At 31.8% G+C, this 26,906-nt stretch overlaps 2 protein-coding genes across 2 annotated transcripts; one reads left to right on the forward strand and one right to left on the reverse strand.

The window, feature by feature from the left end:
* Nucleotides 1-218: 218 nt before the first annotated feature.
* Nucleotides 219-21,230, forward strand: LOC132730726 (uncharacterized; the record flags this gene model as incomplete). Its single annotated transcript, XM_060716704.1, is given in 26 exon segments — nt 219-488; nt 1,179-1,345; nt 1,621-1,792; nt 4,184-4,266; nt 4,924-5,109; nt 5,473-5,598; nt 6,122-6,221; nt 6,689-6,768; nt 7,205-7,444; nt 7,832-8,124; nt 8,307-8,434; nt 9,949-10,223; nt 10,765-10,992; nt 11,748-11,849; nt 12,153-12,268; nt 12,718-12,883; nt 13,239-13,511; nt 13,680-14,165; nt 14,562-14,691; nt 15,133-15,392; nt 16,164-16,335; nt 17,205-17,334; nt 17,565-18,388; nt 18,664-18,877; nt 19,320-19,445; nt 19,959-21,230. Coding segments are annotated over 26 exon segments (5,543 nt in total), but the record flags the coding sequence as incomplete, so codon positions are not given.
* Nucleotides 21,231-24,457: 3,227 nt separating this feature from the next.
* On the reverse strand, nt 24,458-26,297 carry LOC132730727 (uncharacterized; the record flags this gene model as incomplete). Its single annotated transcript, XM_060716705.1, is given in 2 exon segments — nt 24,458-25,181; nt 26,085-26,297. Coding segments are annotated over 2 exon segments (792 nt in total). The 3' UTR covers nt 24,458-24,527.
* Nucleotides 26,298-26,906: the final 609 nt, after the last annotated feature.

Below are 26,906 nucleotides of genomic sequence, written 5' to 3' on the forward strand. Positions count from 1 at the left end.
TTGAAGAATTATTGTCAATTGTATCATTTGATGAATTTTAAATTAGTTATTTGTGTCGGTTTGTGTTACATTTGAATTGTACGCTAGAACATTCAAGTCATTTGACAACAAAAGCACCAATAATTTATTAGTTTAGTAGGGAAAATTGAAATATAATGTTATTAATCATGTTCTGTTCACAATTGTATTACTTTTAAAGTAATGACTTGATATTACAGGAGACAAATCGGACCAGCTCACAGTGCGTACGGAGGTGTTTTCCCATTACGATAAAGTAAGCCTCTTTCAACTTCGGCTTGAGGTAAACAACACAGATACGGGTGTAACTGGACTTCAGGTTATGAATTTAACTCGCAACCACCCACCTTCAGGCGGCAACTGCACATTTTCACCAACTACTGGAACGGCTATGTACACCAATTTCACAATCGATTGCACGGATTTCATTGACGAAGACGATGACGAAATTAAATCTTACGTAGTTAGATGTGAGTAGATTTTGTTTTCTCTTTAAAGTTTTAACATGATAAACCATTGTGTTTACTTGATATTTTGTATTTTACAAATTAACAGTATTTGCTTTGTCGTGGAATACGAAACCAGTACCAATGATATAATATATCATTGTAATTTAACACTTACTGTCCGTTCTATTACAAGTGCATCATAACATTCATCACAAACAAATGTTTTGCATGAAAAATGATAGGACATTTTTATCAAAATAAGTGTCAGTTTTTTTGTTTATTCTTCCTCATTCGTGGGTCCGATTGATTCAAAATGTCTAGAGTATAAAATGAGGATATAATGTTTGAATATTTGAAGTTTTGTTACTGTTGGTTTACACAGAGTAAGCCTTGTTTCAAATGTAATTAATTTGTGGAATGAATACACCAACATCTAAAAAATAATTAGGTTTTTGAACCACAAAAGGAAAAGTTTAAAAATGTATAAATGTAGTAATTATACTAGATATGAAGTATATAGACACTGTGTCCTTTCAAAACAAATTATTTAGTCATATCATGACCAAAGTCACATAAGAACGAACTGCAGATGTTGCTCTTTAATGTTTATTTCAAAGTCATCACAACATTTTAAGAGTTTTATAACATTTCATTCTTTTGTTGCTTTTAAATCCAAGATATCCACTTATATAATCTATTATTATCGCAAAGGTAAAACCTCTGATGGGGAAAGAATCGTATTAGAGGACTCGTATCCACACTGGGTGGATCGGTATCTTCCCGTAGGAGATGTTGACGATGGTAGCGTGCTACGATGTAACGTCACGGTCACAGATGATTTAGGGTCGTCTGGAACATACATGTTACCGGAAGTAACGGTATGGTGATTTTTTAAGCGCATTTCAATCCTAAATATATTTTTGGATAGAAAAATTAAGTGCTCATATCAGAATTTGTAGATATAGATATATTGTTAGAAGGTCTTAAGATTTTAATGTAAATAAATGGTTTCGTGACATGACTCGTGTTACATACAAAAATAAAAAGTCACTATAGAAAATCATTTTAATTAACAAAAAAATAGCTACATGTATTTAATTGATTTTTTATATTTAAAAACTTTATCAGCTTATATCGTAACCGTATCTTCCAGGTTGAACGCATGTCGTTTGTGGAATTTAAAAATATGATAAAAGACCTACAGAACGCTGAAAATGATATAGGAGAGGTGATTGCTGCTGTCGGTAATCTTGACCAGACTACAGCGTTTGTGTCTGCTCTCGTATCAATGCTGCAAGAAACGAGTGAGGATGATGAGAATGGAGGTGCATGCTCCTTTTGCCTTCGTCTGCTTTTATAGTCAATGATTTTAAATCTTTGTTTTGAAGACCATAGTGTTAATCTAATGAAGTATGCAACTAAATTCACCTATCTTATTAGTCATGTCCTAACTGACGCAACACTTCATTTCGCTAGGTGAAATTGCAAATTCACACGAATATATTTTCAGATATTATCATATCTATATTTATAGATGGTTCAAATAAAATTGATTAACTTCATTTTTATCTGTTTTTACATCGAGATCTTAAATAAGTGTTTTAATACGTCATTTAATTTTATTTCACTAACAGGTCTCCAAAACAGTTAAAATCATTTGACTATCTCCTCTATTGCTCTGAATCTGACCGTAAGATATGAGACAAAAATTAGTATGATATTGATTCGCCTTTAAAATAGATATGTCACGTGATATTTATGAAATAACAAATTTCATGTAATATCTACATAACATTGTTAATATATAAATTTATTAAATTCACAAAGCATTCATAGATCTCTAGTGAAACCTAATAGTTGCTGCCTCATTTTAAAATACTGCAGCATTTAGTTCTTATAAGTAAGAACGAATTGCCTTACTGTTTTACTTTTGTGTTATATTCTTTGAGAAAATAATCGTTTTATATAAATGTCAGATTTATAGCAATAGACTATGCTTAGTTAATAACTGACTCGCTTTATCTTGATACGATAAGTCAGTCTGTAAAAAAACTTACCTATATATTTTTAAACAATAATGTTGGAAAAACGTATTGTTGGATTGTATGCACTGTGTAATCATGTATGGTGCATTTCTTTGTTCGTTTGTACCGTAAAAGACGAGTTATTATTTAAAAAAATGACTGAAGTGTTTCGAAATGAGCGATGCAATGTCTTTGGTCTTGATGTAGCATTCACTTCAAAGAAAAGTTGTTACATTGCATTATCAATGGACTATTTCTGCACCTTTTTGTGTATAAATGTTTATATCTTTATGTGCTGTTGGCGAAAAGGAAGAAATAACAGAGCTATGTCCGCCGGTTTATCTGTGTTACAGGTTCGAAACATTCACAAAAATTACAGATAAACCGTTATGACTGCAATATTAATATGTTAATACAATTAATGATTTATTTCAGAGTAGACTTGGCACTAAATATTTCATTTATTTCGTTATTTGTATTTAGATGTATATAAGTGTTATTACAATAGACTTTCTTGACAGGTAAATTTGTAACTATGTTATTTTGACATTCAGAACTTTTTACACCTTTAAAATTACATTATGCACCTTTAAAATTACTTTGAAATCAATTGAAGAAATACAATTATTCAAAAAGGAAACATAATTCGGATTACTCTGTAATATGTTATTAGTTTATATAAGCGGCTTTCAGTTTCTTATGGAAGTAGTGAAGTGAAATATTTCTGATTTAAAAAACGAAATATGGCAACAGTAAGTTGAAGGATCAACATCTTTATACAGGTTTTTCTGTACCAAATGAAGCAAATCGAGTAGTCTGATATCTGCGCTGTATTAAAGCTATAGGCATGTATATCTTACAGAATGAGCGAAATAAGTTTTCTTTTTGAAAGTTTTATTTTCAGTATTTCACCGATATTTGTCTGCACTAAACTGAAGTGTTTTATTATCCGTTGTGGAATGCACAGTTTTTCTTACTATGAGCTGTTTACTAACAAGTGTTACTAACTTATCCATATAATCGTATATCTTTGTTTGTATCACTTTTTACTTCTTGGCGTTAGGGTTTGGCGACTTAGGTGACAGAAATTGAGATTATTTGTTAATTCAGAGAGGAAATTCTATAATTTAAATGCGAGCTTTATCTTTCATAGCATGTATCTGACGAATGGACACAATCCACTAGCATGTTAAGATTTTATTTTGTTGTTTCAGTGTTCTTGAAGGATTTGTTGATTTTCAATAATAACATGATAATACTTTTTTATTTTTTAAATACTGTTTCAAACTGGGGGAGGTGTATTGTTTGTAAAGACGACATTTTACAGGTCTTCACTTTATAGACAGAGAGTATGCAAGATTAACATATCAACTATTATGTTTTGTTTTGTATATTTTATATAAACAATCGTACAAATATAAACTATACATTTCAAAAATATGACAGTTTTATAAAGATAACATGAGTTCGGGATGTATGTATATGAAGTTGAATGTGATATTTCAAAATTGTGTCAAAATAATTCACATTTCACCATTTTATTCATACTTCGTTTTACATTCAATCAATATTTAAATTGTCATCTACAAATGAATTTTCTTAAAATCATTACTTTTTCAATGAAATTTGGCTTTTATAAGATTGAATGATTTTATAAAGTTAAAAATGTTAACGAAGTATTATGATTTTTAGACGTTAATGGCTGTGGAAGCATTTTGTCGTATACAAGTTCCGGACTGTTTAGTAACACACCTCGGCCCAGCGCCTTTGCTCAGGTAAGATCGAACATTCACAGCTTATGTAACAAAAAAAAAACTTCGGAGATAAAAAATTTATGTTACTAAATAAATTGTCTGGACAGAATGTATTAAATAAATGCATGAAACCAAACCCTTTTATAAATTTATGACTAAAAGAAGACCTTTTTCAAGAATTCGTTTTACATTATTTACATTGAAATGAATTTCATTTTTTATTTATTTTACAGGTTATATTGAATGTTTATATTCAATATTTTAAGACTTAAAAACGTGTGTTAACTGTTCGTTCTTTAGGAAATAAAAATAAACTTTGAGTGCAGTGCCATACTAAATTATTTTCACGAGTTAAGCAACGCATGTATTATTACAATAACACTAAAACACGTTAAAATACATTTTGATCTTGACAAACCTTTAAGTCTCTAACGGACTTTCCTTCCCCTCGAGTTCCAGAGTCTTGTCGTCCGCTCCGGTATTGGTCTTTTTCAGCTACAAAATAATGCTAGTGATCATAATAATAATCACAACACTAGATCTACAGTTAGTAAATATAATTTGTTCAAAAGTATTAGCATTCATGATTTCCGTACATTGTTGGAATATGATTAAGTATTATGTCTTGATAATTTAACAGTGAAAATAATGTTTTAATGATTACATGTATTTTAACAGACTGTGTTCAACGAAACAGTAATGGCGGAGTATGAAAATACACGAAATGCGGCAGCTAATCTAATCGAGAAAATGACGGAAGCGCTAAGCACTTCAACTGCCGAGTCACCAGCTGAGACAAACCAGCTAACCAGCACCATCTCTACCATGAGTAAATCGATTAGCTCAATGACACGTAATTCACAGGTATATATAGCATTAAATCTTAAAACTTAAACCTAACAACTAAATTTTTATCTAGATCTACTTGTATTTAATTAGATTTATATGTACGCCGTAAAGAAATGAATGTTTAATGCCAGGTTTGGTAAAGCCATCATGATGATCAATTATGAAATCTGAAAATCATTTCCATTGGTCAATTGATCCATGCTGTTCGCTATCAGTTTCTCTACTTGTAATAGGGTTTGTAAGCTAACAGCATGGATCCTGATCAGACTGCGCGGATCCATGCTGGTCGCAAACACACTATGTTGGTTTTGTCGTGACGCGGCACATATGACCTGTGACTTACAGCTAAAATAACCAAATATGAAAATATGTTTTCAGGCCGTTTTGACAGATCTCCTTGATAAAAGTTTGACTAATGTATTAAAACACGAAGCATCTATGTCAATTGAAGAGATGAAATCTATCACTCAGAATACAATGGACTCGTGCGCAAATATTGGAGAGGTAATATGCAAACCATCTGCATCACCTTTACTTAGATAAAAATGAATTATATTCAACAATTTATAACATACCTTAATAACATTCTCCAGAGCTTCGTATCATAAAAAGCAAGTCGTCCTTTACTCACAAATTTATAATGGATAGAAAATGACGAGCACGATTCATGTTTAGAAATAAATAAGCAATTCAATTTATATCTTTTGTTAGGCTTAATACTTTTACATTTAATGTAAACTTAAAAAACATAATACTATCGGCATGTAAACTAAAAAAACGTGTCTAACATAATACTATTGGCAGTCGTTTTTTTTATCATAACTTGTTTTAAGAACTATTTTATGAGTTTATTATCTCAACATGAGCATTTGACCTTGTTTCGAAATAACTTCTTCCTATGAAAATTAAATGTTCTACATGACCCGATATGTTCATCCCTTGTTCTCGTTTATGTTTATACTTAATGCAAATGTTATACAGACACAATATCTGTTAAAATATTTAATCATACTGTTGTTTTTTTTAGAGCGCAGCTCTTACAGCTGATCATCCAACTATTACTGATGAAGACACCCAAGAAGAAACCGTGAAAACATTTGACACTAGTATGGACTCCTCACTTCCAGGTAAAGTGTTACAATAACTAACTTAAAGTCAAGCATTTGTGTTAGTTATGAACGCTATATATGTAAACATACTGTGAAATACCGTTAATTACTAATGTTTAAGGAGTTAGGCTAAGAACAGCACACTTGAAACATTATTTTAGGTTAAAATATTAAATAATGTCAAGCATAGTAGCTAATATCTGATGACCATGCCACCGTTGTAATCAATGGTGTCGTCATTACGGGAGTGTAAACACATGTTACAGAGTGCGTCAAATCTGATAATTTATTGTACACGCATTGGTATTGGTATTTGTTGGTAACTTGGTATATAGTTGCTGTTGCTGCTGCTGCAGCTGGAGTAATAACAATGCCGTTAGAGTCGCCCGAGACACCCATAATATGATTTTATCCAGCTCTTTCAAAAAAAAAGTTAGTAAATCTACACTTAATCAATGTCATCTATATATGTTCTGGATTTTTAGATGTTCAGGCGCATACAAGTGATGCTGCGGCTCTAAAAGATGGAAAAAGGATACTAAATAAAGAAGTCCAGACTAAATTCGTAAGCTAAAGTTGTCTTATTCTCTCTTTATATAGTATTGCTCTCGAATCATAGGTAATATTTAACAATTCAATTCATATATATTTTCTTTACAATAAACGTTTTATATTTTTCCGCTACTAGAATTAATCAGGCCAAGTTTCTATGAAATGCAAATTCATTTTCCATTATCATATCAATAGAATAAAAAAAACGGGCCATTATTTAAGACTAGAATCAATAAGAAAATCAACACGAATTATTTCACATAATTTCTACGGGCTTGATTGATTAAATTAAGGATGTTTAATTGACTACTATCAGTAAACATGACAAGAGTTAGTTCAATATGTTGTACATTTTATTATCAACTGCAGTGGTGTAGTTATCCGGTACTAGATTGCATTTCTTTCCAATACTATAAATCTTACTATCACTTTCATTTTATTTAATTCAGTCGGAGGGAAACTTCCAAAAGTGCACACATATTCAGGAAACATTACTTGAAAGACTGAGCGCGAAGCTGCCCAATTCTCCAGAACCGATGGTTATGGAAACATCTAGCTCGGCAACTGCTCTCTATAAGAATGATGGCAAGTCCTTGATGAACAAAACAGTAGACATGGCAGGATGCAGTGTTATAATTCCACCAGGCATAATGCCAGCCACAGAATTAGACAAGACTTTCACTTTTTCGGTATGGTTTACACAATAATTAATTAATTAACATAAAAAAATAAGAATAGTTAAAAATTGTATTATATTTCTCTCGTATATTTTATGATATTAAGCATTCTGCTCATATATTTTTACATAGGCATATGCTTTATAAAGTGTTTCACCATGGTTTAGAAAATATTTATTGTCCATCAAAGTTGTTTTAAGTTTAGAGGAAAAATCTTTTTCTTTTTTTTGCTATATGTCTGCATAAAATTCTTGTCAAGGTATTTGTATCCAAATTGTTACCATGAGCTAAATGTTTTAAATGTTACAATGATACAAATGTAATATTATGATGTTGTTCACTCCTTTTAGATAATTATCTTGCGTTTGCTTGTTTTAAATAGCATCGTTATGATTTCAGTTAGTAGTCAATGCGGCCCCGTCTGTTGTACGCGAGGAAAGTTCTCCTGCCAAGAAAACATCACGAACGGTTAAAATGGGTTATAAAGATTCTGATGGCAATCCAATCAAAATAAAAAACTTGAATCCACCCTTGGTTTTGAAAATTCCTCAAGATCCAAATGCCCCAAAAACAAACCTGTCTGAACTTAGACTGGAGAATCCGGAAATTGTTCCTACACGACACGACGAAATCTTTTTCTATCACCGAACAAGCGTCGTCAATGCAAGGGCTGCACTGAAACTGACATTTAGGTATTTATATAAATAGTGCTTAGTATTATTATTTGTTCAATCCATACGTAAAAGAAGATTGAAACATCAGACTTTTCAATAATTTTCTGCTTCAGTGTTTGCTGCATGTTATATTTATTATGATTAGCTTATTTATAGTACTTAAATCTATCATTTTATCGTTTACATCTATTATTTCATAGACCAACTAACATCTCAGAATTTGTGCAATTATTGGTCGTTACGAACTTTGATGAGAAGCCGGAATTAAACCCAAAACGTTCGAAAGTAAAACATGTCTGTACAATACCATCCGATACATCTTTAATGGGTAAGTAATCCGATACTTCCTTAGCGATAATTGATCCTTAACTTCATAAGTGGCAAAATGATCCGTTACTTCTTTAACTGGTTAGTTATCTGTAACTTCTTTAAAATTTAAGTGATCCGTTACTTCTTTAACCGGTTAGTAACCAACCTATAACTAACTTTTTAATGAGTAAATGATCCGTTACTTCTTATGCGGCAAGATGATCAGTTATTTTTTAACGGTTAAGTAGTCTGTAACTTCAATAACAGGTGAGTAATCCTTACTTTCTTTAAGGGCTAAATGATCACATACCCTTTCAACGTAAAAGTTACTCGATATTTCTTAACTGGGTTAGTATCTACATTTAAGTGATCCCATACGTGTAAGTAATCTGATCCTTCTTTAACGCATAACTTACCCGATACTTTTTAGCTCGACTATTCGATAAGAATAAGTAGAGCTATTGTAGTCACCCGAGCATCGGTGTCGGCGTAACCACTTATGTTAAAGTTTTTGTAATACCTCAAATATTTTCCAAGTCCATTGACATATGGCTTTGAAACTTTGCACACTTGTTCACCATCATGACCCAACCTGTAAACTGGAAAAGGTAACTGTATCAAGCATTTTGACAGAATTGTAACCCTTTTTCGACTTAGAATTTACATTAAAGTTTTTGTAATACCTCAAATATTTTTCAAAGTCCATTGATATATGGCTTTGAAACTTTGCACACTTGTTCACCATCATGACCCCAACCTGTAGACAGGAGAAGGTAACTGTATCAAGCACTTTGGCAGAATTATGCCCCTTTTTCGACTTTGAATTTACGTTAAAGTTTTTGTTATACCTCAAATATTTTTAAAGTCTGTTGACATATGGCTTTGAAACTTTGCACACTTGTTCACCATAATAACCCCAATCTGTAGACAGGAGGAGGTAACTGTATCAAGCATTTTTGACAGAATAATGCCCCTTTTTCAATTTTGAATTTACATTTAGGTTTGCATACCACCTCATATATTTTCATATTCTATTGAAACAATCTGAAATTTTATACTCTTCTTTGAGAGCATGATAGGACTCTCTGCAAGGCCTATAACTGTAACACGAATTTAAAAAAAAATGTCATTTTGTTATTAACTCAGAAAATTTTACATTATCAAGGCTCTTTTACCATCAAGCACTATGAATATTCGAGCGTTGCTGTCCTACCGACAGCTCTTGTTTATCTTGTAAGTACTGTGCTACTTCTTTAATGTGACGTCTACAACGGGCAAGTATTTCGATAAACAATAATAATTTCGATAGAATTATGCCCACTCATCAATTTTCAATACTTGGCTAGTAAGATGTAAGAGGAGTGGAAAGGAAAGTCGACTGTCCACAGTTGTTCACTTTTAGTTCGTCGTTATCTTTTGATAATATGCTAAATGATAAGTTTTTAAATTAAAGATAAACAGATAAACTTTGACTACGTCTAAGTACAACTCAATAGAAATATAATTCGTTTTTTATGTCCTTCTTTCTGACAGGTCAGTACGGAAGTGATAGTGAACCCGATCCGTATTCGTGCTTCATACCTTCAAGTGTAATATCTGATAACATTGGCTGGTATTATATCGGGGTTCGTCAATTAGCCGTCGGCGAACTAAATACGATTAAAAGTATATATGACCTTCCCAAGAACACACCAGATACATGGAAGACGGACAAAGCATTCACTACTGATTATAGATTTCATCCTTCTGAATTGACTTGTGTCTACAATGAGGACGGAGAAGCACAACTCAAAAATGACGGTGTTGAGGTTAGAAATTGTTGTTAAATCACAAAAATGTTACCAAACTCTTAATTTATCAAACAGAACTTGTAGCATTTCTATTGCTGCTGTGTTTGCCGATCTTGCAGCATTTCATTTTGACTATTCTAACTATTGATCTTACTATTTTTGAATGTTGGCATTGAAATCTACGATATGTTTGTATTTCTCCTCACCTTTTTCACGTAAAACCTTGACCTTTAAACTAATAAAAAAATTATCATTTTTAATATTTTTTATCCTAGATTGCTTTTTACTTAGCAGGCACATTGCACCATTAAACCATTTGTTCGTTAGACACGATCTTGCACTTTGTTTCATCTTAGGTGATATTACATGTTGATTTCATCAAATTAAAATTTTAACATGTTTTGTCAGTTTAATCACTATATTATTTTAAGAGACTTCCAGTACAAATACCAGTACGTAAATCATCTTTTTAAAAGTGGTACACAAAATTTGATTATGATAACCTGTTTTTTTTGTGTGTGTTTGGTATCGTATATAACATTAGTTTCGCTATTTACAGCCTAGTGAGTTATCAACTCCGGATAAAATTATATGTTTAACTAAACATCTCACGACATTTGCCGGAGGCTGGGCTGTGGCGCCTAATACAATAGACTGGAATTTCATCTTCTCAAATGCCGATTTTTTCAAGAATCCAACTCTGTACATTACGGAAATTGTCATTGCTCTAGCTTATATCGTCGCCATGATTTGGGCAAGGAGGAAAGATAGACAAGATTTGGAAAAGGTAAATAAAAATATGTTGTTTTTTTTAATGAATAAAATTTTATAAGCATTAAACCTAACTTAATAAAAGTATAAGATAACTTTTATCCAGTAAAATTTAGCGCTTTACGTTTGTTCTTTTTAACTCGTCTTTTTCTAAGAAAAGGTCGAGCTATTATCGTCGCGGTGTTGTGGTCATTGTTATCGTGCATTGTTTTGTATATCATATTGCTCACTTTAAAGATACCTAAAGAAATCTTGCGTTACTTATAATAATGACAATAAGTCAAAGATCATTATTCTGGATGCTTAATTTTTCGAATTATGCTTTTTCTATGCTTATACTTTTAGGTAAAATGATTTCAAAACTATCAAAGGTGTCAGCATAAAATTTCGAATACTTGTTTAAGATGACGGAACACAGTTTTTTTTTAAATATGTGGAATCACTCTGAAAACTATATTTTGGATTAAATTTTAAATATTGAAAACTTTGCAGTATATGTAAGACAATGGACACACTACGTTATCAGTAATTCTAGAGTTATGCCACTTTTTTCACATAAAAACTAAATCAACCATTCACGATCATGAAGTTAAAAAAAAACATATATTGAAAAGTGAAATGCATTTTAACAGCCATAACACTTTATTTTATTTATTTTTTAGACGTCATTCTGACGCATGCAGTTTTCTTGTTCCTTAAGACGACGCAGTTACTCTTGTAACCTTTTACAGCTTCCCTACCTATAATTTGCTCATCTTGTTTGTATTTTAGCTCGGTTTGGCGCCATTACTTGATAACGATCCAAGAGATAAATACTACTATGAAATCATGGTATCAACTGGTATGAGACGAGGAGCTGGAACTGAATCTAAGGTAAATTGACGTTAGAATCTAAGGTCAATAATATACTTACGAATCAAAGGTAAAATGACGTACGAATCTAAGGTTAATGTAAGTGCGAATATAAGGTAAATGTACTTACGAATCTAGGGAAATTTTACGTTTGAATTGTTATTTAACATAAGATTAGATACTGGCTCCTTTATATACATTGTGTCTTTCATTCAGCCAAAGCATAAATGGAATCAATTATGTTCTATACATATTTACTCTTTTTTGTATAAATCATGGAAATTAAGAAAATATTTATCAATATCGTTTATTTGATATTTATAGGTCCACTTTATCCTCTCTGGAGAAGAAGAAGAAACAGATGTAAGAACATTTGAAGATAAGAAACGAAAAATATTTACACGAGGAAGCACTGATGGATTCCTTATGTCTGTTCCGGAGTAAGATAATTTTACAATGTCTTATTTTTTATTTATTGTATTTGTAATACTTTTTGTCAAGACAGTTAACTGTTTTATAGAAGCTCAATAGGTTTACATTTTTATAAGATCCTTTATCGTATTGTGTATTTGCTTACAACCTTTCAAAAGTAACACACCTCAGAAGCAATGAATTGTTGGTCTTCAAAGTTATATTACTCTGCAGAGATTCTTTTGTATTAGATAATCCAGTTTAAGATTATTGCAAAATTATACAATTTTTCATAAGCTTAGTAACATCAAAAGCATATGTCTATGACGATTACTAAGTACTTTCATTTAAGAATGGGTTGTGCTTCCAATGCTGATAAAAATGAAAACCATACTGATATATGTTTTATTCTAATTAAGTAAAGATGTATACGAGCGTAAATGTTTTTTTATCATGTCAATGCTTATTTAAATCAAAGGTCAATAGGCGCATTAAACTATCTTCGAATCTGGCATGACAACTCAGGCAAAGGACGCATGGCATCTTGGTACCTAAACCACGTGGTTGTACGTGACGTACAGACAGATAAGAAGTACTATTTCATAGCCAATAGATGGTTTGCAGTTGAAGAAGATGATGGTCAGGTATAAAGTAGTCTAGTAATCATTTTCCTATATTTTAAGTTATCATTTGTACCCTTTTCAATATTGGAGTATAGAATTATACAGTTTGTCTTTCTTGTATGCGTTAAGATGTTTGGTCTCAGCTCTTTGACACGTGTCAAAACCATCAAGTAATATATCTAAACATGTTATTTAAAATAATGACTTTTAAAGTTAATAATGATAATACATAGGAGACGTAAAATAAGAAAGCAAGACAGCCAATGAACATTAAAAAGTACAGTCTATTGTAAAATCATCTCAAATACATTTAGACAAACTCGAACATAACATACAAACATTTTTAAAATGGTCACATTACTTTTTTTCTTTTAAGGTTGATCGTGTAATCCCTGTTGCCGGAAAAGAACAAATGACTGAATTTTCTCATTTGTTTGCTGAGCGAGCCACAAAGAATCTAAGTGATGGCCATCTGTGGTTCTCAGTAGTTGCACGACCACCACAAAGCCGATTTACCCGCTGCCAGCGTGTGTCGTGCTGCCTCTGTCTCCTGTATACATCTATGCTGGCTAATGCTATGTTCTACGGCACAGAAACATCCGATTCAAATGCATTCCAATTTGGACCGTTTGCTCTTACATCAGAACAGGTTAGAATGTTTGTTTAATATTTGTTACTTGAATCTTTGAAGCTATATTAGATGTTACGTAAATTTTGATATTTGTTTTATTAGTAATTTTCATGTTGGAAATATGTACATTTAAAACTGAAATAACACCAGTCTTGCTTTTATTCATACCATTTCTTTTGATTTCAGATCTTTATTGGAGTTGTGTGCAATATAATCATATTCCCTGTTAATTTTCTACTCATTACTCTGTTCCGTAAATCGCGGCCTCGCAAGCTTCGACCATCACGTGTAGAAGAAGCGATTAGGTCGAAACCAGAACGTTCAACATCTATGGCTGATGTAAATCCTCGTGTTAAAAGCTCTCTGGATTATGAAAGACCAGGCTCTTCCTTCCTTATGGATACAAAGCGCTCACAATCGTCAATGTCCCGTCCAGAGTCTTCAATGTCCGCACCTAACACTCAAAACGTAAAGAATAAGAAGAAGAAGAAGTGTGAGCTACCGTGGTGGTTTGTAATAGTGTCTTGGGTTCTATTGTGGATTGCCGTCCTCGTATCTGCCGCTTTTGTTACATTCTACGGAATCATGTTTCAGGACATCAAATGCAAAAAGTGGATAACTTCCATGCTGATATCTTTCTTTACCTCGGTTTTCTTCACACAACCAATCAAGGTAAAGTTATTATTGTGTGCTTTATGTACTAATTTATAAGACAATATTGATTGTTTAGATTGCTTAGATTATGAGTATGCATATGATGAAACGATTCATAAACCAATACACTTTGTCAATTTATGTTAGTGTTCATTTGAGAAATAACAACACTATGAACAACACATAAACATTACATTGCTTATACAATACTGAAAATAAAGAGAAATTTAAAATCAGTGCAAAGTAAGAACAATAGTCAATAGTCAATTTGATTCTAAAATTTCCAAACCGCTATCATTTTTGTTTTCATAAACAATACAGTGCTCAAAGAGATATTTATATATAACATGTATTGGGATTTACATAATTATCAACAATGACATTTTGTTATGGATATGGATGCTTTATTTTCAGGTGTTCCTTTTTGCCATCATATTCTCATTGATAATAAAGAATCCAGGTGGTGACGAAGAGGAAGATGATGACGAGGAGGCTCCTAAAAAGCTCGACACAGACGAAGAGTTCTTGCATGAGGAAGAAGACGGTTTGTATCTCAGAGCGTAACTTTGTTTACTGGTCATACACATGAATGGTTTAAAACTTGCGTTGATGCATATGAATTTTAAATGAAATATAAACAAATTAAAAATAGAAATCTTAGTGGTTGTCCGGTACAGCAAAATCGAAATTATTGAAGACTCGGTTTGATGGATTTTTTTTCTTGTACGGCAGTGGTAAACGCAAGCTGTCGTCCACTTGCAATGATGCCTATACGCTACTTTTGCAACAGTGAAACTTTAAATATGCATTTGTATTTATGCAATATTTTGTGGAGAAAATGGTTTTACAATTGTCATGTTCCAAACAGGCAAACAGTTCTACATGTATTTCAAATTTATTGCTTTTCATATTTCCTAATTGTCCTTGTAACATATGGGATTTCCAAAATTATTTATGTCTGATAATAATAAACAATCTGTTATAGAGTTTGGATTCGTATCGCCCCGTAAACCGATGCATAAACCGAAACCACCAGATACAAAAGCATTAGAAGCAGCAAGAAAACAGAGATTGAAGGAAATTCAGATGTGGTCGGTTATCAGAGAGATCTTATTCTATGCCTTCTTCTTGTGGATATTACTCGTAATAAGCTATAGAAATGTTAGCACAAACTCTTACAATTACAAACACAACATGCAGAAAGTTTTCATTCTCACAAATGATACCAACAAAGCTTTCTCTAAGGTAAATGTTAAACTTCTTTTTATTTCAATTCACGAACAGTATGTATTATTATGTATGTACTAATCGTTTCTTTTATTTTCAAATAGCGCTTTCAGCTAAATAAATTATGAACTAGACCGTAATGAATGCTCTTGTCAATGTTTTCATCTCATACCAATTTACCCAGTGAATAAAGCACTAAGAGATTGATGCATATATTTTTGAATGTCAGTAATCGCTGACGATCAGATAGAATAGAAAATAAACTCCAAATCTTTATGAACTGCAAAAGTCTTATTGTATGTAGTTCGGACGCTCTTGACATTATCTGGGCTGCGTTGTTTGGACACTTCATATTATTATAATTATCATTATTTCATATTCATTTCATATTTTCTTTCTGTCATACTATCCTATATATTTGCCATCGCAAACCTGTGTAGGGGGCACATGCAGAACACTGTCGGTTATACGTTTTTCAGGAAGGTGCAGAAAAGGGTTCCCTTCCAGAAATAACAATTTGTTCTTCCTCGTAAATGTATCTTCGTGCTATTTATATATATACACATTTTTTTTTACTTATTTTCACATCAAAATGTTATAAGAGACTCACAGGTGCATTTGTTATAATACGAGTATTCTATCATCACAGCACAGATGATAATCGATGATAAAAGTGTTGCCCTTGTAAATGATACTATCAATGATCTAAGACAAAATGGCAATATTTCATTTAGTTAAATTAATGATACGTTTATTTTTGTTGTGTTTTTACATTATTTATTTTAACAGGTGAGAAACACGGATGATTTCTGGACATGGGCAAAGAGCGGAATGCTTCGGGGTCTAAGGGCAGGACCATACTATAACGACTTTCCGCCTTTTTACATGCGAGGATATATAAACGACAAGCAGTCTCGTCTAATGGGTTATGCTATACTAAGACAGTCAAGAATAACTCCAGGTGCGCTGTATAGTAGTTTTGAATGAAATATGTTACAGTATATGTCCTTTTTGTTAATAACAATTTGTGTTAAAGTATAAATGTAAATATCCTAGAAATATTCATACTTTTTGATATACACGGGTTATGTTGTTTTAAAATAATAGTTTGTGTTGACGATATGTTCAAACTTCTTCATTGAATATTTATTATGGCACATGTCCTGAATAATAATAAATGTAGGATATAACAAATTATAGAATAAGGCTAAAATATCTAGTGTGTGGCGAAGATATATGTTTCAATCGTAAATCATATTATATATAAATCCATGCCACATAGTTCAATGATGAACTAGATATAACATATTTAGTATTAATATGAATCGCAAAGAATCAATGATGAAATTTACCCAATCGATTATGGTCTTGGTTTATTATATTCACAAAGCTGAACTAATGACCAAGTTCTTTAGCCCGTATCATTCAGGGCCGATTATCACCATCCGGCCCCACGCTTACATTTGATCTAATAGTAGCATTAAAAAATCAAAAAAAAATTTAATAACTTTGAAAAAAACTCTTCTATTTGAATGTTTCTTTTGTTTTTCAAAAGTAGAATACAAGAAGCAAGTTTCGGAAAAGAATTTTCAAATTTTCAAAAATGTGTTTGTACTAAAATACGGCTTAAGCTCTCATAATAAAAAAAAATCGATTCGTGCTGACAAACCTACTTTCACTTTTACGTTAACTGTTTGTATTAGATAAAAATTTGAAATGTGTCTGTTCCTTCATTGCATTGTGATTGTGATAACAGACATTACTTTTTTCTTAATGACGTTCGGTGTCATATAAAAATGCCCCAATTTAAAGTTGTATAATTATTTGTAGGATCATGCAAACTCCCAAAGTATGTTGAAAATATAGTTGACGAATGTAATGGTGCATACGATATGGCTGACGAGGAGGACAGAGATTTTGGCGTCGGCTGGAATTCGTCTATACCTGTCAATAGCACAAGGTATTACGGTTTATGGATCTGTAGTTGTTTTGTACTTGATATTCTATTTTACGAGTGATTTCGTACTCTTTACAAAAGAATAATTATAATCCATGCGTAATAACTACAATCCATAAATTATTTACCTGAATTGTTCATTCAGTGAACAAGATTAGTGTTAATCATTCTAAATATCAGTCAAAAACAGAAGTTCGCACGAAATAAAGATTTGTTAGTTGTGTCAATTTCAGATACGAGTATAAATATAACACTGGGTCTTCGTTAGACAGCTATCCATACTGGGGTGAAATGTCATTGTACGGTGGTGGAGGATATGTTGTTAAGCTTAATCAGGCATACGAGGATATGATCGCCCATTTTGATCAGCTTCAGAATGAAAGATGGATAGATAAATACACAAGGGCGGTTTTCCTGGAGTTCACGGTCTACAATCCATCGATTAATCTTTTCTCCGTATCGACACTTTTAGCAGAGTTTTTACCAAACGGTGGAGTGTTTACGTCATTCAGATTCGAGCCCTGCAACTTGTTACCCTACATGAATTCTGCATTACTTTTCCAGATCATCTGTGAAATAGTCTACTTTTTATTCACTGTATTCTTCGTTTGTAAGGAGATCAAGTACATCATCAAACAAAAGAAAGAATATTTCTTCCAATTTTGGAATCTTGTCGACCTTGGCATTTGCGCTATGTCTGTTACAGCGATCGTTATCTACTTCTACCGCCTCTTCTGCATCAACAGACTCACCGAATATTTCAATGAAACGCATGGAAACGAGTATATGAAATTCCAGTATGTTGGATATTGGAGCGAAATCTTCAACTACATTATTGGATTCCTAGTGTTCTGTGCCACACTTAAATTCCTGAAACTTCTTCGGTTCAATAAGAAAATCTCCATGTTGTCAGACACCCTTCGAAACTCTAGCAAAGATCTTATTCACTTCAGCATCATCTTCAATGTGGTTTTCCTTGCTTTTATCCAGGTCTTTTATCTGGTTTTCATGGCACATCTAGACACCTTCAAAACGTTCCACAGGTCGATGGAAGCTGGTAATTATTTATTAGGCCATAGTTGCGGCTCTGTAGATCTAAAGTGCTAATATTATCAGCATTTCAAATAACGCTTAATTATCCATTGCATGAATTTACCAATTTGAAAGGAAAGATAAATTGAAAAATAGTTTGAATGGTTAAACGTATATTAAATTATTGGTAAATTGTTGGAAATACTTGATAACTGTTTATTTGATAATAACATTATTTTAACATTAATCATGTATATCGATCTGTATTTTCAAGGTATTTTTTCTCTTTTTATCTTCTAGGTATAGTTATGATGATGGGTAAGTTTGACATTTACAACATGCTTGGCGTTAACCAATGGCTGACTCAGATTTTCATATTCCTGTTCGTTGTAACGGTAACATTTATTGTGGTCAATATGCTACTGTCCATCCTCAATGACACGTTTTCAGCCGTCAGGAACGACAAAGCCAAACAAGAAAATGACTACGAAATTGTTGAGTTCATGTTGGGCAGGTAAGCAAACGATTGGTGTTAGACTTATTCAATGTTTACATAGCAACTTTAATAGGTAAAACTGGTACTTGTGTTGCTAAATTGAATTTGAAAGAGTATAGTTTATTTATTGTTTAATTTAACAAAATTGCAAAGGCAAAGAAAATGCGATCAATCGTTTTGTATATTTAACAAGTTGTAATAAAACAAGTTATATGGCTCATTTGTTTTTAAAAAGTCAACTTAAATCAATATATCTAACACAAGCGTAATTCTGTATAGGTGAATAATTAGCGTTCACAGATCATTGTATTAACCTGGGACCAAAAATAAAAATAAATGGTATATTTGTGGTCCCAGTATTAACATTGATTTATTCTTTTTTGGACATTTTTACTAATAAATCTAGTAATGGGAAAGACAGTATTCGTTGATTTATAATACTGTATATGCTTTACCATAGGTTTAAAGCCTGGACTGGAATTGGTCGTGATAATACAACAATATCACCAGCTGAGATGGAAGACAGGAACAAGAATTACAGAACCCTCGAAGGACAGATTGATTACTTCCCAGATCAAATTGACAGGTAAGTTATTGTAAGATACAGGCGTAAAAAAATGTATTACATATTGGCTGGTTAAGCTTTTTTAAAATGCACATATATCTATTTGCAAGAGACTGTATGCTTTTGTGTAAATGTTATCTTATATAATGAACAGAAATAAGTAAATAAGTAATTGTTTTAGTACAGATTTAATATAATAAGCGAAACACTTGCTCTGATGTATATCTTGTGTTGACTGTCAGGTAGTACTATAACAAAAAGATATATGTTTACGGATTTTTACCAGTCATTTTACAAGTGAAAAGTACAATGTATTTGTTATGTAAAAAGATCTAACTAATGATAAACTTAAAATACTTAGACACGACAGTAAGTTATCAAGATACTCGTTTATATACGGTATTTTGCTGCTGCTGCTGCTGCTGCCGCTGCTGTTGTCATTATCCTCTTGGCACGATATTTTTCATTTGGTACAAATACGAGCTCGTGTATATCTCGATAAGTAATAAATGTTAATTGTAATTTATTTCAAAGGTTCTTGGCATCCGTTTCAAACATGTATATGGGTGATGAAAGGTTTGAAGCCTTTCTACAGAAAGGAATGGCAAAGAAGATGGCTATGAAAGCACAGGCCCAACAAGACGAGATGTCACATCCTCCTCCGCGTGTTCCTGGTGCCCAACGCATCAGTAATGGGGCCCGTGGGATGACCGACGTGCAGACTGATTAATAATAAGCAACTTTGATTCCGATATTTGACCCTTTGTATTATTGTTTCTCTTTTTCCTTAGCGTCCCTTTCTGACATTACTATTGAATCTTTATACATGTTATAGTTGACAAGTGCCATCTTTACATATATTACAGTGTTTCTAAAGAAGTTTAGAATTTTTAAAAAGCATTTAACAGAAATTAAAAATCATGTTTGAGAGTGATATGATCTAAAATTGAAGAATATTAAAATTTATGCAATGAATTTCAATAATCTTAAATTTCTTCTTTTTTTACTTTCTAAAACCTTTTGATTAAATGTTTAACTTGATCTGGAATAGAAATTCAATATAAATCATTATAAACAATTTAACAAGTCAAAGATCAATGATTGCTTTGCTAAATATTGGTATTTTTCTGTTAGGTTACTAGACTGATAAATACATATAAACAATATATATATACAAACATTTCATGAATATATATGTAATTTTTAAACTTTTTACACATAAGATCTATACATGAAATTAACACATCGCTCCTAAAACAAGAGACAACAGACATTCTTACAACATCTAAGAAAGTGCATATTCAATTAGCAATCGAAAGATTATCGCTCAAGTTGGCAAACCAGAATCGATTATTCTTAAAAGGAGGATACGAAATCGACTTTGACAGTATACCAATAATTAATAGGACATAAGCTCAGTGTTATTTAAAGAGACAGTTATTATATCAACATTTATAGATGTGGTGAAGACTTAAACACTCTTCCGTCCTCAGTAAATTCCGTCCAATTTGTATAATAAACTGCTGTAAAAAGGATATTTTCTATATCTATATTTTTATCTATTATCATGTAAGATATCTATGTTAGAATATATTTACTTTTTGATCTTTCATATCCTATTTGTCTAAAAACTTTTTTTTTCAGATTTTGAATTAAAGATTCTTTTCTTTCCCGCAAATTGTTTTTGTTTTGTTTTGTTGTGCGTGTGGTTTTTTTCGGCCGTTTCACCATGACTTCCGCTAAAAATAACAGTAAAGAAAAAATTTCATTTCTAATAGCCTGTTCGATTGATACTTTAGAAGAGCTTCCGTTATAGCTAGAGGTATGTTCGATTGCGCGATGGCAAAAAGCGTTGGAAAAAGATAGAAGTCAGAATAAATATAAAAACACAATAATGTTTTTTTAGATGTTTCTTACAGCTTTAAATTAAATATGACAGATCACCTTTTTGATACTTTTGCGTTCGATTGGGTTTCTCTTCTAAGCTGTCCTAATTATTATACTCTCTTCTCGAACCCGGCATAAGACTATTGAAACGAACTTTCGACGAATTTACAGTTGCAAAATCCTCGTACAGTATCTACTTAATCTTTGTTTTATCATAAATTCCTATTCAAATCAAATTCCATTTTGATTAAAATCAAATAACGTAAGTAATATTGTTTAAATCTAAGATGAAAATTAATGGAGAAAAAGTTACGGGTAAAAATTAACTGAAATAAAACTATTGAGGACAATAAAATGTTCTGTTTGCGGTTAGCATGGTTAGTAGTAGCTTATCCTATACTATGCAAGTTAACTAGTTTGACTTCGGTCGAGTATCTTTTTAAAGATAATTCTTGTTTTTAAATATAAATGTCCCAGATTCATGACAAGCTTTAAAAATCTAAATAAACATATTTCACTGTTAGCTAAAGTCCCTGTTAACCAATGCATTTTATGCAGTCATGGTATCAATAATCACTTTTAAACGGACAAATGCAAGAATAACAAAATGAGCTGTACAGTTTGTTTCAACACGTGAAACACAACGCCCCCCCCCCCCCCCGCCCAGCATCAGTTTAAGCAGAATTCAACATTTAAACCAAAAATGTGGTGAAATTTTCAATTAAGAAACATCCGCAGATATGTCCATACGGCGGTTATCAAGTTGGCAAAATCTTTGACCTGGTATACAAATATTATCTTTTAGAATACATTTTCTTTACATGTATATTGCTTTTTTTCAAAAAGCAACGTTTTTATGTAAAATTTATGAAACAAGCGAATATTGCTTTTTTTTCAAAAAGCAACGTTTTTATGTAAAATTTATGAAACAAGCGAGGTTTTACGCAAGCGTAAAATGGCTCTGGAGGAGCATAGATGAATGTCTGTTAAGATCTGCTAGTAGTACTCGTTTTATGCTTTGTGACATGACGGGTACCCTTTAGTCAATGTCGTATTGTGCCAGGAATCCGAAACAATGTTTCTTATTTATATATAGACAGAGGTGATATGTTTGTAATGGTTTATTCTTATGCCTTGGACATTATTAATTTTATCACAATTAAACGATATCTTAATTTTAATAAGCAAATGACCAACATTAAAAAATCAGATTTGAGCATAAACATATAGTATACATGAATATAAGTCATTAAAGGCATCAGGCCCATTACCAAATCTAACCAAATTAAAACAGACACACAACCAACACACACACACACACACACACGCACACACACACACACACACACACACACACACACATAAAAGGCGGCTATTAAAGTTTTTTTGAAGCCGCACCGCACTATCCAAATCATTTCAAAGGAAAAATACAAAACTTTAAGATATACTCAGAATACATTTAAATTTCTTCAAAACAAACTTAATTCATACTTTTTAAAAGTAAACAAACGGACAGGTTGAAAAATTCAGATGTTTTATTACAATCAAATGCAACACCAATGCGTTTGTTTTCCCTTGCTGTTCATAGATGAAACGTGTTAACGCATGATTTAATTATAGCCTGGTTCGACTTTGCACAGTCCATAACTTGTATACGGAGATAAGAGAACTTTGTTTTTCCATTTAAGGAAAATGTATATAAAAATGTTTTGCAACGAAGCAAGAAAATAAATTTGTCCTAAAGAGTAATGCTGATAAATATGTAAACGTTTTAATATACTTTTGTTTTTATTATCGACTCGCAAATTTAATCGTGTCATTCCGCAGTAAATCGTGCCGAATAAAACAAATAGTTTAACATCTCAGACCCTGTTCACGAGAGATAATTAGAAAAGAGCATCGCCACTCGCCTTAACTAGTAAACTGTAATATATATCAAGGTGCATGATAATTACCAATAAAATACGAATTTATATTTTTGAAAACAAATCAAAGAGTAGAAATAGATAGAGAAATAATGAAACCGAATGTAACAATGCATTTTGAAATTCCCTACGTCTACAAATAGGTTCTCTTATTTCCTAGGCAAATGCAAAGACATTATACATAGAAGAAGGAATTGCAAGTCGCTCCTTTTCCGAAACACAAATAAGTATTATGCTTCTGAAACATATTCATTTGGATGAGAAAACAAAAATCACGATATTGAGTTGCCGGATTCTGTTTTTGCACCAGTTAAACACAAATAACATTTCATAAAGTTTTATGTGAACGTTGACAAGTATTCCACAGCTTCAATCAGAGAAAATGAATGACCCAACTTCCTTTCAATAAGAATTTTTAAATGATTGTGTTTAACAACGTCGTATAATGGCATTATTTCCTTCATCATTATGGCACAGTCACGTGTTGAAACATAAAAATCTTTATTCCACTTTGACTTCGGAATAAACAGTTTTGACTGAGGTATATTTATTTTGTCTTCAAAAAGCAAGGGAAGCAATACTGAAATAGGCACAGTTGTTGTTTCAATGGCATCCTTTTCTATCAAGTCGAATAATTCAAAAAGTTCCTCTTCTTGTCTGCGTGACACAATTTTTGTTGTTAAAATCATTTTAATTGATTTTAATAATTTCTTGTTTTTTACATCTATATGCTGTTCTAACCTTGGGGTTTTATTTTGACAATTTTCGTCAGCAATATCCTCGCGAGAAGCTTCCGTTTTTGCATTACTTTCACAAAAAACCTGAACGTCGCGTAAAATCATTTTAAAATGAGTAACCTCGTCTTTTAAATCTTTTTGACCTAATATTTGTTCATCTAAACGGTGCTTGAAAAGACTGTATATTCCGTAATCAAATTTGTTCCTCTCTTTGAAAACCGCCATATCGTCAGCTGTGACATTAAAACTCTCGGAGAAGTTACTTAATTGATCTGATGAAAATCTGTTAATCTTTGTGTAAAGTATATCTTTTATTGACCAATTCATGTATCTTTTTAAGATGACTAATGATTCATCAAACCTTTCAACAATCATCACAACGTCAAATATATCCCTGGTCTTATTAAGAAATGCGTGAAATATTTCGTCTGTACATATTTCAGGCTTTCTTGCATCGAGACACTCTAGACCAAAATCATAAGACATTAGGTTATATGTCACAGAGTTGAATTTAGATGACGCTTCAAATTGTTTAGGATTTCTAATTAAATCAGTTATGAATGTCTCGTTGGACAGTTTGGAAAGAGATAATGATAAGGCGTTTTAAATGCAAATTTATAATACACTGCGGCTGATACAAAAAGATCAAAAGGATCCCGGACAATTGCGACGTAAACTGTATCATTATGTAGAAGCTGTGAAACTTTTTTGTGATTAAACACCATATGGTGAGACAGAATATCGTACTTTAGTTTTGTATCAATATTTCCACGAACACTTGACAATTCGTGGAAAGACGGCCATATGTCACTAAAGAAATATTTCCTCTTTGATATATAATGGATAGGAGTAGGAATGACGATGGACAAGTTTCTTTCCAGTCCAAAACGAAGAATGATGCTTTGCGCAGTAGAACTTGCTGCTTTGTGTACTTTAAGAAATCCTACGTGCGTTACCTCCTTAGTAGTTTCTAGTTTACTGTTTATTGATTGTTGAACTTTACTATTTATTGATGGTTGAAGTGGTAAACTTTTCACGGTTTTTGTTAGATTATCTTTGTCCTTTTGTTTGTTGGCATCCATGGTACTGTCTTCGTTGAATACTTTAGAGTCATATCTTGTTAATGAATCGTACTGGAGAACGACGTCTGTCTTATCAACTAGAGTATTACCTCTGTGTCGTGGAAATATTGTTGTCTGTTTCCAGTACTGAAAAAAATAAATTGTTATAGCAAAATAACATACCCGTTTTGACAAGCAATATTTCATAGAACGTTTGATGCTTTGAACATTAAATAAACTTTTAAAGCAACATGCCTCCAGATTCATGCTTATTTTCATGAAAATATATTTAAAAGTAACATACTGTGAAGTGGACAAATAAAGTAATTTACACATTGCAAACGGCGCTTACAATCCACGTAAATTACCAAAAAGAGGTCAAAATAAATAAGTACCTCTTACTGCGTTTGTAACGCAATATATATGATTACAGTGATTGATACTGCAAAATTAGTCATTAATCGCACATAACATGTAAATAATTAACTGAATATTGATTTTTTTTTCTTTTAAGATCTTAATACATTTTTTCCAAAGATTGATTGTTTTTTAAATATTTTGGCTCATCTGGAGGCGTGCAGCTTTAAAGATTGAATCTTATTTGAAAAAGGTCACAGAATTATGTAAAAATTTTGAATGTTTAATTTACCTAAAGCTTAATCAAGTCAGCCTTTACGTTCTATTTTCTGTTTGCTTTATAAATAAATTTAAATAAAAACAATAACTATCTAATCTGTAATTGTAAATCAGGATTATGATGTGAAGCTGCGTGTCTCCGAGTGAGCCTAAATATTTCAATAAAATCAACCTTGAGATCAATTACTCGATTTTAAGAAGAATAAAAATAGTTGCAATTCTAGAAATAATTTAGATCCACATGCTATATGCAATTGATAATTTTGCAGTATTTGTCATCATATTTTTACTGCGTGACTTACGCCGTTATGGCTATTTTTGCACAATCTTACATTTTCTTTTCCTTTTTTTTTTCTTTTTGTATAATCATACAGCATTTAGTTTATACAGACAGTATGAGATATTCAATGTTACCGTTGGAAAGTCTGTATGTTCTGTTTTTCTAAATAAATATGACGTCATTGTGACGATAAACAGCACTATAAAGACGCCAGATATAAAAATTGTGTTCCTCTTCCTGCAACTAGAATTAATAATAATTAAAATTATCATGCTGTGAATATAAAGTATTCAATCCAGATCGGGCTTAAAATCTTTATGTCACTCTTGTAGAATCAAATTCAAATTAAAAAAAAATAAGCAATTAATCATTTTCATAATACGCAATTTATCCAAAAAATAGATTTATTGAACATTTTTATATCATTTAAACAATGATTAATGAGTAAACACTGCTAAAAGTGCTTTCGATTCGCCAAATCATTTAAATAATTTGTATGGGTCACTTCCTACTTTCATTTCCACTGATAATCAATATATCAAACTCAATTCACAGCGGTATAGAAATGACATCTACTTTAGTATTTACTTTACTGGCATGCGAGCAGTTCCCGTACAAAAATCATAGTTACTTAAACATTATTTTTTATTACGATCACTCACCAAAATTTAAATGTTACACATCAATATTCGGCTCGTAACACAAATCATGGAAATTCCATCATGTTCTAAACATAGAATAAAGTTTCCTTTTAAAAGGAAAGGCTTGCACAGTTGTGCCTTCATCCCAACCCTTTAAAATTGTTTTTTTTTTTTTTTTGTTTCAATTTATTATCACAATTTTTTTTGAATTACGGTATTTGAATATCATAAAGTGTTTATTTAGTTGTTTTTTTTTTTTTTGTAAAAACGAATATTTTTTGTCAAAACGATTTGAAATCTATTCTCTATTGTATA

The sequence above is a fragment of the Ruditapes philippinarum genome, unplaced genomic scaffold (assembly GCF_026571515.1).
Source record: "Ruditapes philippinarum isolate M1 unplaced genomic scaffold, ASM2657151v2 ctg11836_1_1_1_1, whole genome shotgun sequence".
Taxonomy (NCBI): domain Eukaryota; kingdom Metazoa; phylum Mollusca; class Bivalvia; order Venerida; family Veneridae; genus Ruditapes; species Ruditapes philippinarum.